The sequence below is a fragment of the Eptatretus burgeri genome, chromosome 6 (assembly GCF_056783735.1).
Source record: "Eptatretus burgeri isolate ZD-2024b chromosome 6, Ebu_testis_v1, whole genome shotgun sequence".
Lineage (NCBI taxonomy): Eukaryota > Metazoa > Chordata > Myxini > Myxiniformes > Myxinidae > Eptatretus > Eptatretus burgeri.
The window spans coordinates 48,799,071-48,819,933 of NC_140966.1; the positions used below are offsets into that span (position 1 = coordinate 48,799,071).

Below are 20,863 nucleotides of genomic sequence, written 5' to 3' on the forward strand. Positions count from 1 at the left end.
GTACAGTTTTACGCCTCAGCTCCCTGAACAGCTCAGCTCTGCCATTCAGCCTGGCCCTGCGACTCTGGTCAATGCTATCCAGTATCGCTTGAGAGAAAAAATTCTTCTTCGCCCTTCGGTGAGTTCCAAGACATCCACCGGCAACATCAAGGACAGTGGTCTTGAAAACACTCCACAACTCTTCAGGATCTCCCAAAGCACCCAGACCCCCCAAATCTCCACTCAGCCTGTTCGCAAACTCCTCAGCTACCCTCTCATCCTTGAGCTTGCCAACATCCAGCCTGGGCTGGGATGGTACCATTCTCCTGGATTTAAGGTACAACTTAAGAGTTGCTACAACAAGCCTGTGGTTGGTATTGAGGAACTGAGCACTCCGGTAGAACCTGCAGTTCTGGATCATCCTCCAGCAACCATCAACGAGCACATGGTCAATCTCCTTTGCCACATCACCAGCATTGGAATACCAAGTCCAGCGATGAGCTTGTAGGCACTGAAACCATGAACCAGCCACCATAAGTCCATGACTTCTTGCAAAGTCAAGGAACTTAGTGCTATTCAGGTTCACAGTCCCTGACCCATGGGGACCAACACATGTCTCATAACCATCCCTATTAGTTCCAGTCGATGCATTGAAATCCCCCAAGACGAGAAGTGTATCTCACCTGGGGCACTGATCAACCACAGACTCGAGCATGGCATAGAATGCGTCCTTCACGGTGAGATCACTGAAACCATGAACCACAGACTGAGGCGAGCTCCGACTCGCCTCAGTCGGAGCATAAACAGAGACCAGGGAAATGACACCCAAGGAGTGACGAATCCTTTGTCTCATAATACGCTCGTTGACCGGTGTTACCTCAATTATCATTGCAGTCAGCATGTTGGACACAGCTACAGCAACTCCTTGGGCATGGACACCATCAGAGCGGCCAGACCAATATTAGGTGTAACCACCCACCATTATCTCGCCGCATCCGGTCTCCGAACCTCAGAGAGTGCTGCAATACTGATGTCCAAATGCTTGAGCTCAGATGATAACAGAGAGCGGTAATCATCCTCTCTTAGTGATAGGACATTCCAGGCACCCTCCCGAAGGGACCGCCTCAGGTTAACTCAAGGAGACCGCCGTCTGGTGGACGACACCTCAGCACCACTCCGACACGCTCTTCCGCAATCTGACCTGGGAATGTTACCCTGTGGTTTCTCTCCTATCATCAAACAATGGGGGTCCCGAGGGAAGAGAAGGGAGAAGGGGAAGAATTGTGAGAGAAAGGTGTGGGGGGGGGGAGCTTTTGAGAAAGGTGAGGAGGAAGCTTGGAGGGGGAAGAGAGAGAAGTTTGCTTTGAAGAGGGAGGAGGTGGTTGATTTGTGAGGGAGGGGTGAGGGTAGATTTTGAGGGAGAGGGGAGACGATGAGAGCAGGCAGAACATGGGGAAGGAGGGAGAAATGAGGGGTGGGGAGAGGGGGAGGATGAGACTAGGTAGAGGTATTGTGGAGATGGGAGTGGCTGGGGGGAACAAATATTGAGCAGGTGGAAAGAAGGGGAGATGTGATGAGAATTGAGGGGTGGGAAGAGGGGAGGCAGCTTTGTGAAAGGGGAAAGGGGAGTTTTCCCATTTGAATGGGAGGGGCCTGGGGAGATTTGAAGGGGAGGGGTGAGATTTGAAAAGGAGGGGTAAGGGGGGACAGCTGGGGGAGAATTGAGAGAGGTGTGGGGGGAGCTTTTGAGAAGGGTGAGTGAGAAGCTTGGGGGGGGGGGGGTTGAAGAGAGTGAAGTTTGCTTTTGGAGGAAGGGGTGAGAGGGAAGCTTTGAGAGGGATCCGACCCTCAAAACCGAAATAATATTTCGATGATATACATTAATTAGTCCATGAGAGTGCATCGTGGAAACTCGTATCATATCATGCATGAAATCGCTCCAAGCTCCTAATTTGAAAACTATAGAAATTAAAAAAGTGATGCATACAATGATTCATAGCTATGATGAACAGGCATTCGATAATATGAGTGATGAAAATGAAAACAACAACTTTATCATGAAGAAATCGTTGCGGTCTGTTCCAAGACAAGTCATGGTTGAGCAGGCCAAAAAATATGGCAGCTTCAGACCCCAGCGAGGTTACCCAGGAAACACCTGAAGACCCAGAGAGCTAGGTAGCCGGGGATCGCCTGATGAGGGATATAATTAAATAATGCCGTTAATTATCTTCAAAAGGGAATATCTTTAATTAACCCAAAGACCCAATTTTCACTCTTGCACTTCCTTGGAGATTTCTTAGTATGCATGCAAAGTTTCAGGCTGCTAGGTTTTTATAGTTTTGGAGTTATGGAGGAGACACACACACACACACATACACACACACACACACACACACACACACACACACACACACACACACACACACACACACACACACACACACACACACACACACACACACACACACACACACACTGACACACACACAGAGACACACAGACACACACAGACACACACTGACACACACTGACACACACTGACACACACTGACACACACACTGACACACACACTGACACACACACACTGACACACACACACACACACACACACACACACACACACACACTGACACACAGCCTTTTATTAGTATAGAAGAAATGAAACAGAGGGTATAGTTGGAAGGGATAGAAGTGGAGGTGGGTGGAGGGAAAAGTGGTGAAAATAAAAACTGATGATAATAAGAGGAAAATACAAATAAACACGATTGTGCACATAAACAGGAATACAGGTAGGCTCGAGGGAAGCCTGAAATGACAAGACCGCCGAAAACTCACCAAATAGTACAAGTTTTGAAACAAAACCGAATTAGGAACACAGTAAACACGGAGGCAACAGAGTAAACAGTCAAAATGCGACAAACTTATCTTTGACAAAGTCGGCAGAGACCCCCTGGAGAGAACCAACCATCACCGCAAACCAGAATTTGAAGTGATCAATGAAACTTCTTCTCTGCATCTACACATACGATTTTGATGAAACTTTATCACAACCTTTATTACCCGTGATGTTCCAAAGTTTGTTCACAGCATTAAAAAAAATCAAAAATATTTGTGGTCTGAGGGGGTCTACAGGGGGAGTTTACAGGGGGTTGTCCCCTCGAAAGAGGTATTTGCTTTCTTCTCAAAAACGACACACAATTCCAATGAAACTTGACTACAACCTTCATTCCCTGTGATGTACCAAAGGTTGTTCATGACATTAAAACAAATCTGGGTCTAAGGGTGTTTACGGGGTGGGGTGGGGGGAGGTGCTTGCCCCCTAAAATATGTATTTGCTTTCTTCTCCAAAACCACACACACACACACAATTTCGATGAAACTTGACCACAACCTTCATCACCCATGATATACCAAAGTTTGTTCACGACATTAAAAAAAAACATAATAATAATCCGGGGTCTTAAGGGGGTGTACGGGGAAGAGGGTGGTGGCCCCCTTAAAAGAGGTATTTGCTATAACACTGGTTCACTGGTACATTTTTCTGATTCCGTCCCATGTTGAATTCCTCCTCAGTATCATTATTCTACCTGATGAGTGCCCAGGGGTATTGCCCCTATTTTTATCGGGTATGATAAGGTACATTAAAAAATACACTATCCTGGTATATTTATGTTTAATTTTGGACATATATACACATGTGTGGGGGAGCAGCAAAGTCGTTAATTAACAAAGGTAGTGCGAAATAAATTTATGAAAATATAAGTGCCTATGGCCCTATACAGTCAGGTAACTAGTAGATGTGGTGAATAAAAAGATCTGGAGCTTAGATTATGTTAGATGTTATCTCTTCCAAGAGACAGATCCAAAACCCAATGAACAATGAATTGATTACTGTATAACAAAGCATTTAAAAGACAAGACATTTTATTATCTTATGTTTTAAAGGAAACAATGTTATATGTATTCCCTATACATGTACATTTTAGTGATTTGTATTGTTTCCATGGTGTTCAGAATTGTCACTCATGGCATTAGCAAGCAGCAATGATATAAACTGCAAATATAATTAAAATAATATTTCAAATGATGCACAATCCTTCACAATTTATCACACATGAATGTTTATTTGCATAATTGCCCTTTGGATTTGACAACCACCTGATTTCAAAAATACATCTCGTATGTTACAGCACAACATCCTTTGGTGAAAAAGGAGCTCATATGGTAACCAATTGTCAAAAGATCTGAGGTTCACCTATGATTCTTCAGAAACAGACATGTCTGTTGCAATGTGAACAGTGGTACATACTGTGAGCTGGAGCCCTGTTTATTTTGCCTTAAATCTCGACTTCTTGCTCTATATAAGACAAATAATAAGATGTTTGGGGGTTTTTTCCCCTCCTGCCACAAGTACTCTCCACTTAGTGCACCTTTGGGTTTATCAAGCACTTTGCTTCGCATTATGGTTATTGCTCAGCAAAATGCTGACGGAAATGCAGCTTTAAGCCAGAGTACAATGTGCAACAACCAACTCGAGTGAAGGTTAGGGGTTATCTACAAATTATGCATGCAAACAATGGCAGAGTTTTAGACCCCCAACATCCCCCTTCCCTCATATATTCCTGTTCCCAATCCAATCTTTATTCTTACACCCTCCATGCCTTTTCCCTTTCCCAATCAACTGACCCTAACTTTTCTCCCCTTTCCCTTCCTTTCGTACATTTTATTTCTCTCCATGTACTTAAAGTGTGACTTCATATTTGCAAGCAGACTGAACAGCTGCTTTGACATTCCCTTCTGACGACCTGTGATACACGTATGTGCTAACATTTTGTAGTTTGACTGGGCTCTGACAAACTCTTTCAGCTCAACAATTATTGTAATCTTCAACTGAGCTGTCCCTCTGTCTCTGAGTCATCCAGCCTGGGTTTGTACCTCAACTAAGCTACAAACTGTAATCCTGGTGTCTCGCAGGTAGTGCAAGGCATCAATGTGTGTGCCATCTCTTGGATGGACGTTAAACTGGGCGTCCTGTCTGCCAACATTAGTTGGTGAATGTTAAAGATCCTACAGTGTCCTTCATGAAAAGTAAGCAAGCTATTGCTGACATCCTGGCCAAATTCCAAATTCCTGCTGTAACCTACAGGGGCAATACATCAGCAGCACAGCCAATACATACCCCCCCCCCAGCCCTTGTCAATGATGATATTCACATCCATCATGCTGCAATTGAAAGAAGAAACTACCCCTTTAAAGTTGTTAAAAAGAAAAAAGCATTGTAGCTGTAAAATAGAAAGGAAAATGGCGAGTATTTCTTACGTAGTTCACTTTTTGCAATGCTTACTTGCCCCCATCACTAGCTGACCCACCACCATCCCATTCCTCATCTTCATCTGCTCCAATGTTCTCCATCATCCCTCTCCGTGACATGGCCTCCAACAGGCTCAGCCTCTGCTTCAGCTTCCTCTGGCCTGATGAATACTGAGTGAGCAATTTTCCCAACCTGTTTTGCATCTGGTCAAGAGAACTAGAGAGGCGAGTGACACGTTCTTCCACATTCTTAGGCTCTGGACCAGCTTCCACAGCAGATTCATCAATAAGGTTGTCTTTGAGGAGAATATTCCGGCCTTTCTCCTCCAATATGGCTTTTGCTTCTGGGTACTCAGTCAAGGACTCCATGAGGTCATCTTTGGATAGGCAGAAGAGGTCAGAGTATCCAATAGATCGGATGTTGGCTGTTCGACGATTCCCAGTTTTGCTTCCTACGGTGGGGCAAGGTGGTGGATAGGGTGTTGAAAGGAAGGGCACTGCTGTTGCTCAACAACCATTAGTACTGCAACCTTGTTTTGTTGTGCTCCATTTTAGATACCATTTGTATAAATCATTCTCTAAAACTTGTGCAATGATTCGTGCTAACATGCAATATTTCTTCTTAATCACAATCCATTGCCCCAATATCATTTTTTATGAACGATAACAGATATTTTGCTTTCCTCCGAAGGAAATTCCAATATTTTTGTGACGACCCATTACATTACTTTTAATGATATTGCAAGGTATTGTATTATATTATCAAGGCTGTAACATCATAATTGAGCCTATTATCAATTGCACTTACAATTCCATCTAAAGGCCCGGTCACACCTTGACGTTTTAGCCAACGTATGCCGATTTTTGATTTTTTTTTCTAAAACGCTGGCACACGTTGAATACGTTATGGGTAAGTTTTGATAACATTGAGAGCACGCTGAAAAACACTGCCATACGTCGTTTTACGTTGGCTTTAAACGTTGTACTTTTCGGTTGTCCTCAAATTTTTTCATGCTTGAAATTTCACGACGTATGCCGGCGTATGACTCACACGTTCCGCTACGCTGGCCACAAGTTGTATGCACGGTCTGCGATCGTTGACAGACGTCAACACATGCTACTTGTAAGTTAATCATAAGTTGAGACACGCCGAGGTAATGTTTAGCGTACCCGAAACTTATTTCTAACCTATGATTAACGTGTTGTTGGCACGTTACGCGATCCTTGCCACACGTCGACAGACGTTACTTTTAAGTTACTCATAGGCTGAAAGACGTCGGTATAATGGATCGTCCTTGCGTCAGCGTCCACGGCCACGGCCAGGACACTTATTTGCAGCATTCTTCAAACTTTTCTTGGGAATGACGAGGATGTTCACACTTCGATGTCTAGCTTGGCTATGATTCCAATTGTCCATCGGCAGCGTCTATTTAAAATAGTCGAGTTTGAGCGTTTTAACACGTTCAGAAGAAACGCTTCAAATTTCCAAACCCCAGCGTCAAAAAACAAAGGCGAGTGACAGCAATTTAAATCGTTCATTGTAAACAATGAAAATAGCTGAGTGGTACCGTTTAAAAGTCGTTGAGTGTAAAAAAAATCCAATTGTTGAGCGCAAGCGTCTACTTTCAATAGTGGAGATGCAGCCATTTAAATCGTTGAGTTTATCATTTAAATCGTTAAATCGTTAAACGCAAGGACGATCCATCATAACCCACACCCTCCCCCTCACACTCACCTACTACTGCCAACATGAACAAACTACTACTAATACTAATACTAATACTGATACCGATACTGATACTGATACTGATACTGATACTGCTGACATGGACATCGACTCAAAAAGGACTCAAAAACACTGTTGGGTTCCCCTTTTATGAACACCATTTTTATATACCAATTCCCAAAACCGCTGGGAACACGTCTTTATATGGCAGTTGTAAGCTAGAAACACGTTAATTTTTTTTTTTGTCGACCGGAAGACGTCATTGGAATACGTCTACATACGTCGATGTGTGTTGGGACTACGTAAAGAATTGGTTCAAAGCACGTCAAACATAAGTTAGAAATAAGTTTCGCGTAAAAAAGACATTACCGCGACGTGTTTCGACTTATGAGTAGCTTATAAGTAGCCTTTGTGGACGTGTGTAAGCGTCCACATATCGTGTGTAAAACTTATCCCCATCGCATGCGGAACGTGTGTCGTACGCCGAGTACGTCCTAAAATTTTGAACATGTTTAAAATTTCTTGACGTACTCTACTTACTACGACGTATGATAGCGTACTTTAGCGTTGTACTCACGTATACCAAACTTACTCATACCGTATTTGACGTGCCCCAACGTTTTAGACACATTTTTCTTAGGTCAGCATACGCTGGCAAGATCGCCAAGGTGTGACCGCGATGTTGACACTTCCATTTCTACGGCAGTTATGATTCGAATCGTTGTGCGTCAGCCTTTTAATAGGCTACGTCACGACATCGTCGGCGATGCGTGCAACGCGCTATGCCTAAGTTAGACTATCGTGGGGCATCGGTTGTGTAGGCCGACAACAGGTTCAGCATTCGTTGGTATAAGTTATCTATAACACAACGAAACGTTCTGTGTCCATTATCAATGCGTTATACATAAGACCAAGTCGCTATGAATATGTCCGAATCTTTAAAAAAAAACATCAAAAGTTCAACGTAAGCCAGCGTTTTCCATACATTTTAATACGTTGCCATCGGTCGGGGCAATCACAACTTGACATAAACATTTTGTGGCTGACAACCAATCACAGACAGATCACCATCACAAATTTCTGCTGAGCAGCCGCGAGAATCAAACCCACAACAGTGAGGGCAATGTTAAAGAATAGTGCCCACTCCACCACCGCGCTGCTGCAGAAGCCGTGCATATACAGTGCCTTTAGAAAGTACTCGCACCCCTTGACTTTTGTCACAATTTGTTGTTGCAGCCTGAATTTAAAATGGATTAAATTTTATTTTACCTTTGTTCCCGATTGACACAAAATACCCCATAATGACAAAGTGAAAACATGTTTTTAGAATTTTTTTACAAATTAGTTAAAAATGAAAAGCTGAAATGTCTTCCGTCAATAAGTATTCAGCCCCCTGAGTCAATATTTTGTGGAAGCGCCTTTGACAGCGATTATAGCTTGGAGTCTTCTTGGCTATGCCTGTATCAGTTTTGCACATCTGAATTTGGGGATTTTCTCCCATTCTTCCTTGCAGATTTGCTAAAGCTCTGTCAAGTTGGATGGGGAGTGTTGGTGAACAGCAATCTTCAAGTCTTTCCACAGGTTCTCAATAGGATTCAAGTCTGGGCTTTGGCTAGGCCACTCAAAGACTTTCACGTTCTTGTTCTGAAGCCATTCCAGTGTTGCTTTGACTGCATGCTTGGGGTCATTGCCCTGTTGGAATATAAATCTTCACCGCAGTCTGAGGTGTTTTGTACTCTGAAGCAGGTTCTCCTCAAGGATTTGTCTGTACTTGGCTCCATTCTTTGTTCCTTCTATCTTTACAAGTCTCCCAGTCCCACTGCAACTGAAAAACATCCCCATAGCATGATGCTGCCACCACCATGCTTCACGGCAGTGATGGTGTTGGATGGGTGATGAGCTGTGCTCAGTTTCCGCCAGGCAGAGCGCTTTGTATTCAGACCAAAGAGTTCAATTTTTGTCTCATCAGACCACAGAATGTTTTGCCACATGCTCTGTCTTTCACGTGCCTGTTTGCAAACTCCAAGCATGCTGTCCTGTGTCTTTATTCTCAGGAGTGGCTTCCATCTGGCCACTCTCTCATAAAGCATAGATTTGTGAAGTGCTGCAGAGACTGTTGTCCTTCTGGCAGGTTCTCCCATCTCAGCCAAGGAACTCTGTCGTTCTGTCAGAGTTGTCTTCGGGTTCTTGATCACCTCCCTGACCAAGGTCCTCGTTGCCCGATTGCTTAGTTTGGTTGGACGGCCGGCTCTAAGAAGAGTCTGGGTAGTTCCATGTTATTTCAATTTCCTAATGATGGAGCTGACTGTGCTCTTGGGAACTTTCAATGCTCGAGAAATTGTTTTATACACTTCCCCAGATCTATGCCTCCTCACAATTCAATCTCGGAGTTATATGAACAGTTCCTTGGACTTCATGGTCGAGTTTCTGCTCTGACATGGACTGTCAACTGTGGCACGTGAAAGAAAGGTGTGTTTCTTTCTCAATCATGTCCAATCAATTGAATTGATCACAGGTGGACTCAAATCAAGTTGTAGAGATATCTCAAGGATGATCAAAGGAAATTGGATGCACCTGAGCTCAAATTGGAGTGTCATAGCAAAGGGGTTGAATACTTATTGATGCAAGACATTTCAACTTTTCATTTTCAATTAATTTGTAAAAATTTCAAAACACATTTTTTTACTTTGTTGGTTGTTATCTCCATTTGTGTTTCAGGAGGTGGGAAGAAGTTGTCCCAGAACTCAAAATCTCCACCTCCTTTTTGGTAAAGGATCATGATTCATGAACCAAACTGTGGAACTTCGTTCTCATACCCTCGTTCCAAGGGCTCTTTTCAGAATATTTGCTGAACCTCTGACAGCCTCCTCTTGCAGCGCGTTTGGAGTGATATTGTTGCGGGGCCGAGCGTCGGCCGCGAGCACGACCGCTAGATGGAGCTGCAAGTCGGCCCGACCAATCGCCCGGAATGTATAGGTCGTCGCCCCAGATAAGTCCGGAGCCGACGGGTCCTCTATCGGACCGAAGATCGCCAACAGGTCACCCGTGTGGAATAGGGTGAATAGCCAAATTTCTATAAGCCGAAGTATCCACGCGGGGAATCTACCGGGGAAATTCACCCTCGGCTGACTTTGTCCGAATCGAGTCGCGATCGCCGACTCGGGTCTGGCGTAACCAAGCGGAATTACCAAAGTCGCGCCGGACCAAATGACGATTTACCGGCCCGAACTGCCGTACAAATTCTCAATCACACGTCATTTCAAACCAATTAAAGAATGGACGCGAACGAGCTGAAACATTGAACAAATGGGGATATTTATTGAATAATGGGGGGAACTAGGGAAGCACGTAAGGGCAGAGCTAAACCGAATAATAGAAATGAAAATACAAATATACATAGCAAAAGCACTTAACAGTTTTACTACTTCCCAGACTGGCACCACAAACACACACACGCACACACACCCAAACAATCGGACCAATGGGTCTTTATTTGGATCTCCAGCCCGGAGGACAGTCGGGCTGAAGATCAGGGCAGCTGGCTACCTGGCCGCGAGCGCGCGGCTGGCGTCCACTCTTTCCCGGAACTCCGGTCACCCAAGGACGGACTAGCGCAGCAGAACCCAGGTGAGGTGAGTCGAGGTGATCGCCAAAGCTTGCGATCATTCGGAGGAGGAGGCGGCGGACGAGGACTAGGACTGACGACGAGGACGGTGGAGAAATCTCTTCTGTTTCTTTTTAGACCAGCCGTCTGCGCTTTTATTTCGTTACCCCCCCCCTCTCCGCGGGGGACGTCTCTGCACTCCCCGTTTCTCCACACCGGACGGTCTTGTGCGCTGAATCCCTCGTCGCCCTGTCATTGGCCAGTTCGGGTGCGCATAACCCTCGCCGTCGCTCTCACTGGCCTGTTTTTGGAAGTTTGTTGCTAAATGGATTTAGGATCGCTTTTCTGGTTTGTTGTTTTCTTGCTCGTGTACAAATCTCATCTGATAGTCTGTTGAGCTTTTTACTTACTTCGTTAGTCCTACATCCGATGTTCTGTGCACGAGGTTAAGCTCCATCAGACCACCTCCTCCTTCTCATCTTGGTATGTACAACCTTGGTATGCATTGGTTTTTTTAGAACATCTTGTGAATAGTTAGAAGTTTCCTTGTTTTGGTATCTAAATTGTTGATCTCCAATTGTGACGAGTTTATAATTGCACAGCTATATTGGAATACCGGTAATGCAAGTTGGTTTATAGCTTTAGTTTTGTTACTTGAAGAGAGGGATGACTTCAGAATGTCTTATTTTGCATAGGTACTCTTTGCTGATTATTTTATGCATTTTTTGTGTTGTATCTGGAGGCCTTCTTTTATTCCTAGGTATATGTAGGACGCTTTATTTTTTAGTTCCTGTGTTGTACTTTGATCGATTGAGATGTTGTCTGTTCTTTTTGCTTTTCCTTGTACAAATGTGCATTTGGCACATTTGTCAAGACAAAACTCCATTTGGATGTCCTCCGAGTACTGCTTTACTAGTTTCAGTTGATCTGCCAATTTCTTATCATTCGGTGTAAAGAGTTTTAGATCATCCATGTACAGTTGATATGTTACCTGTCTTGTTTCTTAAGTATTTTTTTTGTTGCATGTCAGATTATATCCGTGTCCTTGTTCATTTATGAGGTTACTCAGTGGGACCACAGTCAGACAGACAAAACAGGAGGGGGAAAGGCTGTCATCTTGTAAGATACCATGTCGTATCTTTATTCCCAAGATTTCAATCTTTCCTTCCAAGTAAGATAGTATCAGAGTTGTGTTCTGGAGCGTCATTGCTTTCTCAATCAGTGTAATTATTTAGGGGTCAGTTTTGTGTACTCGCATGCATTTTCTAATCCATGAATGTGGGACACTATCGAAGGCTTTTTTTTATAATCTATCCAAACTATGGATAAGTTGGTTTGTCGGAGCTTGCAGTTTTCATGTATGATTTTGTTTAACAATAAATGGTCGATTTTTCCATCGCATCCTCTCTTACATCCTTTCTGCTCTGCCTCTAAAGCTCCTTGTTGAGTGAGGTGGTTGTAAATGGCATCGGCGATTATACCTGTTAAAAGCTTGTATGTTGTTGGTCGGCATGTTGTTGGTCTATATTTGTTGGGGAGATGGGTTTCTTCAGATTTCTGAATGAAAAAGAGCGTTGCCTTCTGTGGCCCATTCATCCACTGGCTGTTCTCCTTGGATGAATTTGTCAAATGCTCGAGCATTGCGAGCCAGTAGTTTGGAATCTACATCCAGGTCTAGGCATTTGAAGTTCGGCACTTTTGCGAGATGTTTTCCAATTTTCTCTTCATCAATTCTCATTGGGTGCATTTCCTGTATATGTTGCTTTTTCTTTTCCAAGTGTCATATCCAATTTGCTTCCTTGTTATGTTATTTTTACTCTTCAAATATACCTTTCCAAAATTTTTCTAGGCCCTCTTTTTAGCGGGAGTTGTCACATTTTGTTTGTTTCCCTAGCTCTCGGAAGAACTTTTTTGGGTTGTTTTTAAACTGTTTATTTTGATTTCTTCTGTTGTTGGCCTCATCAGTTTTTTTTTTTAATTTTCCCTGCTATCTGTTGTATTTGGAGTATATTAAGGGCAGCTAATGGTTCTAGTCCATTGTTTTCTACATTGTATTTAAAAAAATTTTTTGTCTGATTCTTTTCATGAGCTTTGGACTTCTGTTTCCCCTCTTGAATTGTTCTATTTGTCCCATTCCCACCTTCAGTCGGTCTCTCTGCTTCTCAAGTCTCAGTTTCCATGGTGGTGTTTTGTTTCTAGTCAGATTATCAGATCTATTTTTTGTGTCATTGTTTGCCTGTTATTTTCTCTTGGACAAACAGTCCTTAGTCAAAACTCACATCATTAATGTCTCTCAAATTAGGTCGTTTTGGGAGCATTTTAGTGACTGCTTGGTTTATTCTCCTTCCTTGAATCTTAAACTGTTTATTGTTATTTATTCGGTGGAGATGTGGTCTTTGCTTGGGTGATACGAATTTGATTTCCTCTATTTTATGAGCCAGTTCATCTTCTCGCCTATGCTGTTCATTTGTCAACCTCCACATCCTCTTCTTCATTCTGTTGTTGTCCATCATTCTCCTCCTCATTGTGATCTATCCTTGTTGCTCTTTTTTGTTTTGTTTGCAAAGGTGCTATTTGATCTGAGTTCGTAACTTTGAGTCAATCTTTCTCCACGGGTGCTGCTGCAGGATTTCCTTTTGTCATTCTCTGGTGCTGTTGTGGAGTTTTCAGTTTTGTTTCTTGATTCAAGTCTACCATCTTTTGCACAATTTCTGTTTCTGTTGTGATTAAATTTGAAATCTCATCTGTTTGTTTTCCTCTCGTATTTTCTGTTTAGCACCAGTAAGTTCTGTTGGTTGTTTCTTTTCTTTGGGAATCTCATCCCAAACATATGTCCCATCATTCCATTGTGGCGTTGGTGGTAGGTTACCATTTATAGGTGACCAGTCATTTATTTTTGCCTCTTCAGTTTGTTCATCTCCTCTTCCCATCCAGGCTGGAGTTCCTTCCTCAAGGCAGTGTTCTTGGCCCTGTGCCTTTTCTGGTTTTCATCAATGATCTCTCAGATTCCCCGGAAAATCCTTTTTATATCTTAGCTGATGACTCCACCCTCTGCCATACCATCTCTCATCCCTCTGATCGGCAGACAACATCCTCTTCACTCTCAAATATGGTTCTATCCCATTGTTGTCATTGGGTATGTGACATGTGACAAGGACGATAAAATCACAAGCTGGTCAAACACTTAGAACATGTCTTTCAACCCTGACAAATCTCACACCCTCACCATGTCTCTCCAAAAGGACCATTTGGACCCCCCCCACCCCCATCTACTTTCTCAACAATCCCCTTGAAGAAGTCATTTGACTCAAGCTTTTGGGTCTCCCTAACTGCCATGATCTTGACTGGGAAAGCCACATCTCTAACCTGGTCTCCAAAGCCAGTCACCGACTGGGAATCCTCTGTCGTGCAAAGTCCTTCCTCGGCCCACCTGAACTTCTGACCACATACAAAGCTTTCGTCCGCAGCCTGATGGAGTACTGCTCTCCCCTCTGGACTGGTGCTCCCGCCTCTCACCTTTCTCGGCTTCACGCTGTCGAAACCAAGGCTTTTAGGATCATTGGTATCTCCCACGATGAAGCCAAGTCTTTGGGTCTCTCATTCTCTCACCGCAAGCAGGTCGATGGTCTTTCTGTCTTCTTTTGTCTGCTCTCCGGCCTTGCCTCCTCTGCTCTATATGTATCTGTACCCCCCCCCCCCATATTTCCACAGGGGGCTCAGGTCTTTTTTTATACCTTGTCGAGGCTCGTATGAGAGCTAACACACAACGCACAGCAAGGGGGAATGAGACAAGAGGGGCAGGAGTGGGAGGGACAAAACAGTGGGGAACAGACACATTAGGAGATCTGTGGAAGGGAGAGGGATGGGACGGGGAACATGGGGAAGAGAAGATGGACATTTCAGGGACTTTCAGGAAGGAAAGCAGGGGAATTGAAGGAAGTGGGCTCGGGTGGATTATCGGGGGTAGAAAAGATTGAGGATTTGGATGGGGGAAGATAAGAGGTGGAGGTGAACAGCTGTTTTGAAAGCCTGGAGGGAAGAATGGGAAAGAATAGAGTGAGGAAGTTTATTCCAAAGGCGGGAAAAAAGAGGAATGAAAGAGTGAAGGTGAGCAGTGATTCGTGATTTTGGTAGTTTTACCAGAAGGGGGTTGTTGGCGGACCTTGAGCGCCCTGTGGAAATGTGGTGGGGACAAATCGCAGAGAGAGCAGGGGGGCAAGGCTGGAGAAGAGATGGTAGAAGACAGAAAGACCACCGACCAACCTGCGATGATTGAGTGAGAGGCCCAAAGACTCAGCTTCATTGCGGGGGATGCCGATGATCCTAAATGCCCTGGTTTCGACAGCGTGAAGCCGAGAAAGGTGGGAGGCAGGTATGCCAGCAACCCCCTTCTGGTGAAACTGCCAAAATTACGAATCACTGCTCACCTTCACTCCTTCATTCCTCTTTTTTCCCAGGTATGGAACAAACTCCCACACCCTCTTCAAACCCACTCCTCCCCCTCCAGGTCTTCAAAACAACTGTTCACCACCATCTCATATCTTCCTCCTTCCAAAATCTTGTTCTTTTATACCCCCATTAATCCACCTCAAACCCACTTCCTTCAGAAATTCCCTGTTTTCCTTCCTGAAAGTCTCTGTAGTACCATCTTGTTTACCTCGCTCCATCCCTCTCCCTTCCACAGATCTCCTAATATCTGTGTTACCCACTATTTTGTGCTTCCCTCTCCTGCCCTTCTCATCTCCTGCCTTGTTATACGTTTCTATGTATTAGCTCATAATACGAGCCTTGACATGGTCTACAAAACAAAACAAAAAATCTCTTATTCTTAGTTGCTCCTCTGTGAATATTTTCTGTTTGAGGATATTGTTTATCTTTGAGTTTGGTGTTGCCCTATTAAAATTACCCTTTATATCAGGGCATAATCTTCAGATTATCTGTTCCTAGGTGTTTGCACTTTCATGCCTCACACCTTTTCGTCTGGCCTATTCCATTGCCCATAACAATGTCCCTTTTTCTTTCTTTGTCCAGATTTTCTTTTTTATGCTGATTCTCTCTTCTTGGGTCATCTGATTTGTCTTCAATTGCTTTCTTTCTTGCTTTGTCAGTTATTACCTCCACCACTGAATGTGGATGGAGGTTATGTTTTTACTCTTCTGTCTGACTGTTTGTGAACAAAATATCTCAAAGTTGTGGACAGATTTGGAAGAAATTTTGTGGAGAGCTTGGGTATGTGACAAGGACGAAATGATTAGATTTTGGTGAAGATCCGAATCCGGATCTGGATCTGAGAATTTTTAAAGTGATTCTTCACCATTGGGAGATATGGGCAAAAACGACATATAGCAGGATATCTCAAAATAGGTGTGGACGGATTTGGCCGAAACTTGGTGGGTGAGTTGGTTATGGGACAAGAACAAGCTCATTAAATTTTAGTTCAGGTCCAAATCCAGATCCAGGCTATCAGTGGGATACAAAATGTAAACTAATCAGACTGGCAGAGGTATCCTCTCTTCCGAGTGCCCTTCTAGTTTCCTTTATTCTTTCCTGGGTCAAGTAACGTTGGATCATTGACGCTACTGCAGTGAATTGCAGTTTGTAATTTTGTGGTATTTTGTATATTTCGGTGACAAAAAAATTAAATTTCATCCATTTTAAATTCAGGCTGTAACACAACAAAATGTGACAAAAGTTGATGGGTATGAATACTTTCTGAAGGTACTGTCTCCCAGAAATTAAGTTTGTTCATTCAGCATGTAAAGAGTTCATTTTATTCTTGCCCTACCCCTCTGGGGAATCCGGGTGTTTCCAACCATTCATGAACGTTTTCATAACTGATAATTTATATTAAACAGGTTGCGAAATATTGCAAGGTGTGAACAAATAAATCTTAACCCAGGGCAGGAATTGAGAATTTAGCTACAGTACTAACACACAATGGCCTCCTCTTGCAAAACACGATAAAGGTGAATATGCTTCCTCTGAGCTATCCTGTGTAGCTCATAATGTGAAGAGTGCAGGATGTTAAAGTATATACATGTTTTACAGCTGCTGTGACGAAAATGCTTGAATAATTATTCATTCATCATGTAAAGAGCTGTTGTTGCATGCAAGAGTACACTTTGCAGATTACCAGCAGATGCTCAGAAAAGTTAAACCTTGACTGAAGGAAAGACTATGCTTACCCTTGATGTTCAGAATGCTGATCTCACCAAAGTAGCTGCCATCACTGAGCACCACAAACTGTGTCACACCATCATCTGCTACAACAGCAAGCTTTCCCTCCTACCAGTCAGATACAAACACCCAAACCAGAACTTTATCCTTCAACAATTTCCCAGCACCCAAAACCACAATTTGGGCATGAGAAATATACCCTAAATTATCTTTATTCTATGTCAGAAAATGCAGAGATTAGGAAGAAAATAAAAAGCAATGCCTAAAGTATAAGATCTGCCAAAACCAAAATGAACCCATGCATGATCAAAACTCCCTGAAGATCAGTCTATTTAAACACCGGGTCACTTTTCTGGATCACTTACAATGGCTTATTACACACCTTGATGATGTACATCTCTCGGCCTATGTCTCCCTTGCGGCAAATAAAGTCTCCAGGACTGAAGACCTGTGGTTGGAGTTTAAGAACCAGTTCGATGAGAAGTCCCGCCTCACAGTCAGAGAAAATTTGAACTTTCTTCAATGTACCCAAGTGCACGTTGATAGCAATCTCAGCCTTCAACTTATCGGGAAGGCTCTTCAGCACCTTTAAAAAAAAATTAATGGAAATACGAAAAAAATTATCGATGTATTCTGGCATATTTTCATTGTATTTAAAAGAGCAATGAAAAGTAATTTTTACTGTAAATGAAAAACGAACTTTAAAGAAGCTTGCTAAACAATGATTGTAGTTGGGAAGATCCATTTTCAAAAATGAAGGCACCACGAAAACTAGCTGTCCAGCAGGCAAGGCTCAGATCAGATGTTTAAACCACCGAATGGGTTTCATCCAGGAGGGTGGAGGCATTGTGTACCAGGCATTAAGTAACATCCAAAGAGGGAAGGGGGTGGCAGTAATGCAAACAATGTTTTGTCTCACCACATGCACATTGTAATTATGTATTTCACATGAAGTGTAATGTGCTATAAAAGAAGGTAGTTATTATTATTATTATTATTATTATTATTATTATTATTATTATTATTATTATTATTATTATTAAACCTCCCCCTATAAGATACGGGAACGCTTATAGCTGTTGTACGGTCTATTTCTTCAAATAGTGCCCACAATTGTTAACGGTACCTCAGAGTTTATTACATCCTTAGTTGTACCAAACCACAATTTAGTTGTTTTTTTTCCTTCTTCTTCCTGCACTCCCAATTTCAGAGCTGAATCTCGAATCTGGTTGGGGACTTTCAGAATGAAATTTTACATAAATAGTGGAATAAAAAGTATGCAGGGCTGACATAAGTTTTTGAAATTGATCTAATTATTGAGGTCACGACACAATTATGGTCATTTTAACATTTTTCACCATAACTTCACGAAGGTTTGGCCAATCAGAACAAAATTGTCCTCTCGATAGACTCGAGCAAGGTGCATTTATGCTTGACTAGCTGAAGTACCCGGTAATACCCGGGAAATTTGCCCTATTCTCCTCACGCTAGTTAGACTGAGGCATTAGTTGTATGGAGAAAATTAGGAGGGCTTCTTTTATTCCTCAGATTTATGGAAGGAAGGCTTTATGCTGCCGTAATCCTCAGAGAGGTCAGAGTTGAAGGTGACCTTGAGCCACTCAGTGTTTCTAGCAGCAGTGGCAACTGTCCTTGATGTCCTGCCAAAACCAGGACCTAGAAAGCTGGAACGTGAGTTTTGTGCTTCTTTCGCCCGTCCGTGTGATGGTCTGTTTGCAGTTAGGCGACGCTCTCTCTCTCTACAGCCGACTGTGCTTGCCCGGCTCGTTCATGAGCAGATATATCAGTAGTAAGACATCTATCTATCTATCTCTATCTCTATCTCTATCTCTATCTCTATCTCTATCTCTATCTCTATCTCTATCTCTATCTCTATCTCTATCTCTATCTCTCTCTCTCTCTCTCTCTCTCTCTCTCTCTCTCTCTCTCTCTCTCTCTCTCTCTCTCTCTCTCTCTCTCTCTCTCTCTCTCTCTCTCTCTCTCTCTCTCTCTCTCTCTCTCTCTCTCTCTCTCTCTCTCTCTCTCTCTGCAGCCGACTCGGCTTGCCTGGCTCTTTCTTGAGCAGATCTATCAGCAGTTAGCTGTTGCTGTGCACGTGCAGTTCGAGAATTCAAATAACAGGAGAATGTGTATGTTTAAAGTCAACAAATACGAACATTTTGTATTTCAAAAAACCCTGGCGTTTTTAACCATGAAGCCTTTTGTTACGATAAATACGCCGGCGCACTATTCGAAAGCCTTTTTTTTAACAGAATTTTTTTTTTAATATATATTTTTTTCATTTTTATGGAAAGCCACTTAGCACATCCTAGAGCTGAATGATAGGTCTATATGTGTGTAAAGTTTCATCAAGATCGGTTCACTGGTCTAGGAGCTTATTGGTTACAAACAAACAAACAGACAGACAGGACTGCCATTTATACAGTAGATTTACACCATACCCCTCCGAGTTAAAGGTCAAGGTCTTACACCCCTAGGGGCTAGGAGTATTACACCACAATATAGGTTTTTCTCCATTTTTTTCTGCCAATGTCCGAGCTGTATCTCGGATCCGGCTTGGACTTTCGGAATTCAATTTTGCATCAATAATGGGGAAAAGTACGTGCGGTTGACATCATTTTTGACATTGATTTAATATTTGAGATCATGACCTAATTGTAGACATTTTAACATTTTTTTCCCCCAGAACTCAACTAAGGTCTGGCTAATCACAACAAAATTGCCCTTTGTAGATAGCCTAGAATAAGATGGATTGATGCTTAATTTACATCATACCACTCCAAATTAAAGTACAGGGTCAAATGGCGGTCTGCAAAAAAAAAAAAATGCCTTTGCTGTCATTGCTCAATTTTGCCAATGCGGATTTTCAAAGACTGTTTCACCTTCCAAGATGTTCTTGAATCATAATATTATACACACAATGAAGATGTGCACCTGATATTTCATTAATGTCCTTGACCTATTTTTGGGGGATTGTAACCTCATTAACAAAAAAACCCCCACCTTTTTGATCATAACTTGAATAATTTTCCTCCGATTTTCATGATGTTGAATTTTTTGGATAGATCAGGAGACATTTTGTTTGCTTGTCAGGTCAGGTTCGATCTGTGACCTGCTACAGGTACCATGTAAACCTGTACTAACCTGTTCCATGGTCGGGTTGTCGGCGACTAAACCGTCTCCCCCACCAGGTTTTCTGGTGAGGGGGGTGTTTGGATATGGACACCCAGCAGGATTAAAAACAAAACCTGTCAAAGGGCGGAGGAGCTCCTTGTGAGCCAACGGCCATCCATATCTAGTGCCCAACTGTGTCTGCAGACATCCTCCTGCAGTTGGGTTACTTCTTATTAGGAGGTTGGTGGCAGGATTTGCACTCCGGCCACCGTAAAACGCTTCATTCTGCAAAACGCAAAAACGCAAAAAAAATCTGAAAACCCACTCCGTGGGAGTACCTCCTGTGCAGCTTCCCTTCGCAGGGCAGCTCACCGGATGACGGGATTGGGTCAAAGCCTTCGGGACCCCCAATCTTTGATGATAGGAGGGAAACCACGGGGTAACATCCCTGGGTCAGATTGCGGGAGAGTGTGTCGGAATGGTGCTGAGGTTTCGTCCACCAGACGGCGGTCTCCTTGGGTTAACCTGAGGCAGTCCCTTCGGGTGGGTGCCTGGAATGTCCTATCCCTAAGAGAGGATGATCACCTGTCTCTGTTATCATCTGAGCTCAAGCGTTTGGACATCGGGATTGCAGCTCTCTCTGAGGTTCGGAGACCGGATTGCGGCGAGATAATGGTGGGTGGTTACACCTACCATTGGTCTGGTCGCTCTGATGGTTACCATACCCAAGGAGTTGCTGTAGCTGTGTCCAATAAGCTGACCCCAATGATAATTGAGGTAACACCGGTCAACGAGCGTATTATGAGATTAAGGATTCGTCACTCCTTAGATGTCATTTCCCTGGTCTCTGTTTATGCTCCGACTCAGGCGAGTGATCTTACCGTGAAGGATGCATTCTACGCCACACTTGAGTCTGTGGTTGATCAGTGCCCCA

At 43.2% G+C, this 20,863-nt stretch overlaps 1 protein-coding gene across 3 annotated transcripts in view; it reads right to left on the reverse strand.

Annotated features, from left to right (window-relative positions):
• Window positions 1-3,055: 3,055 nt before the first annotated feature.
• The window catches only part of LOC147024726 (cyclic nucleotide-gated channel alpha-3-like), a 72,931-nt gene continuing 55,123 nt past the window's right edge, over window positions 3,056-20,863 (reverse strand). For all 3 annotated transcript variants that reach the window (XM_085884921.1, XM_085884920.1, XM_085884922.1), the window contains 3 exons: window positions 17,180-17,383; window positions 16,806-16,905; window positions 3,056-5,742 (listed from right to left, as the gene is read on the reverse strand). In XM_085884921.1, coding sequence (XP_085741047.1) covers window positions 5,321-5,742; window positions 16,806-16,905; window positions 17,180-17,383 — 726 coding nt within the window. In that variant the 3' untranslated portion in view covers window positions 3,056-5,320. The remainder of the gene's footprint in view (window positions 5,743-16,805; window positions 16,906-17,179; window positions 17,384-20,863) is intronic.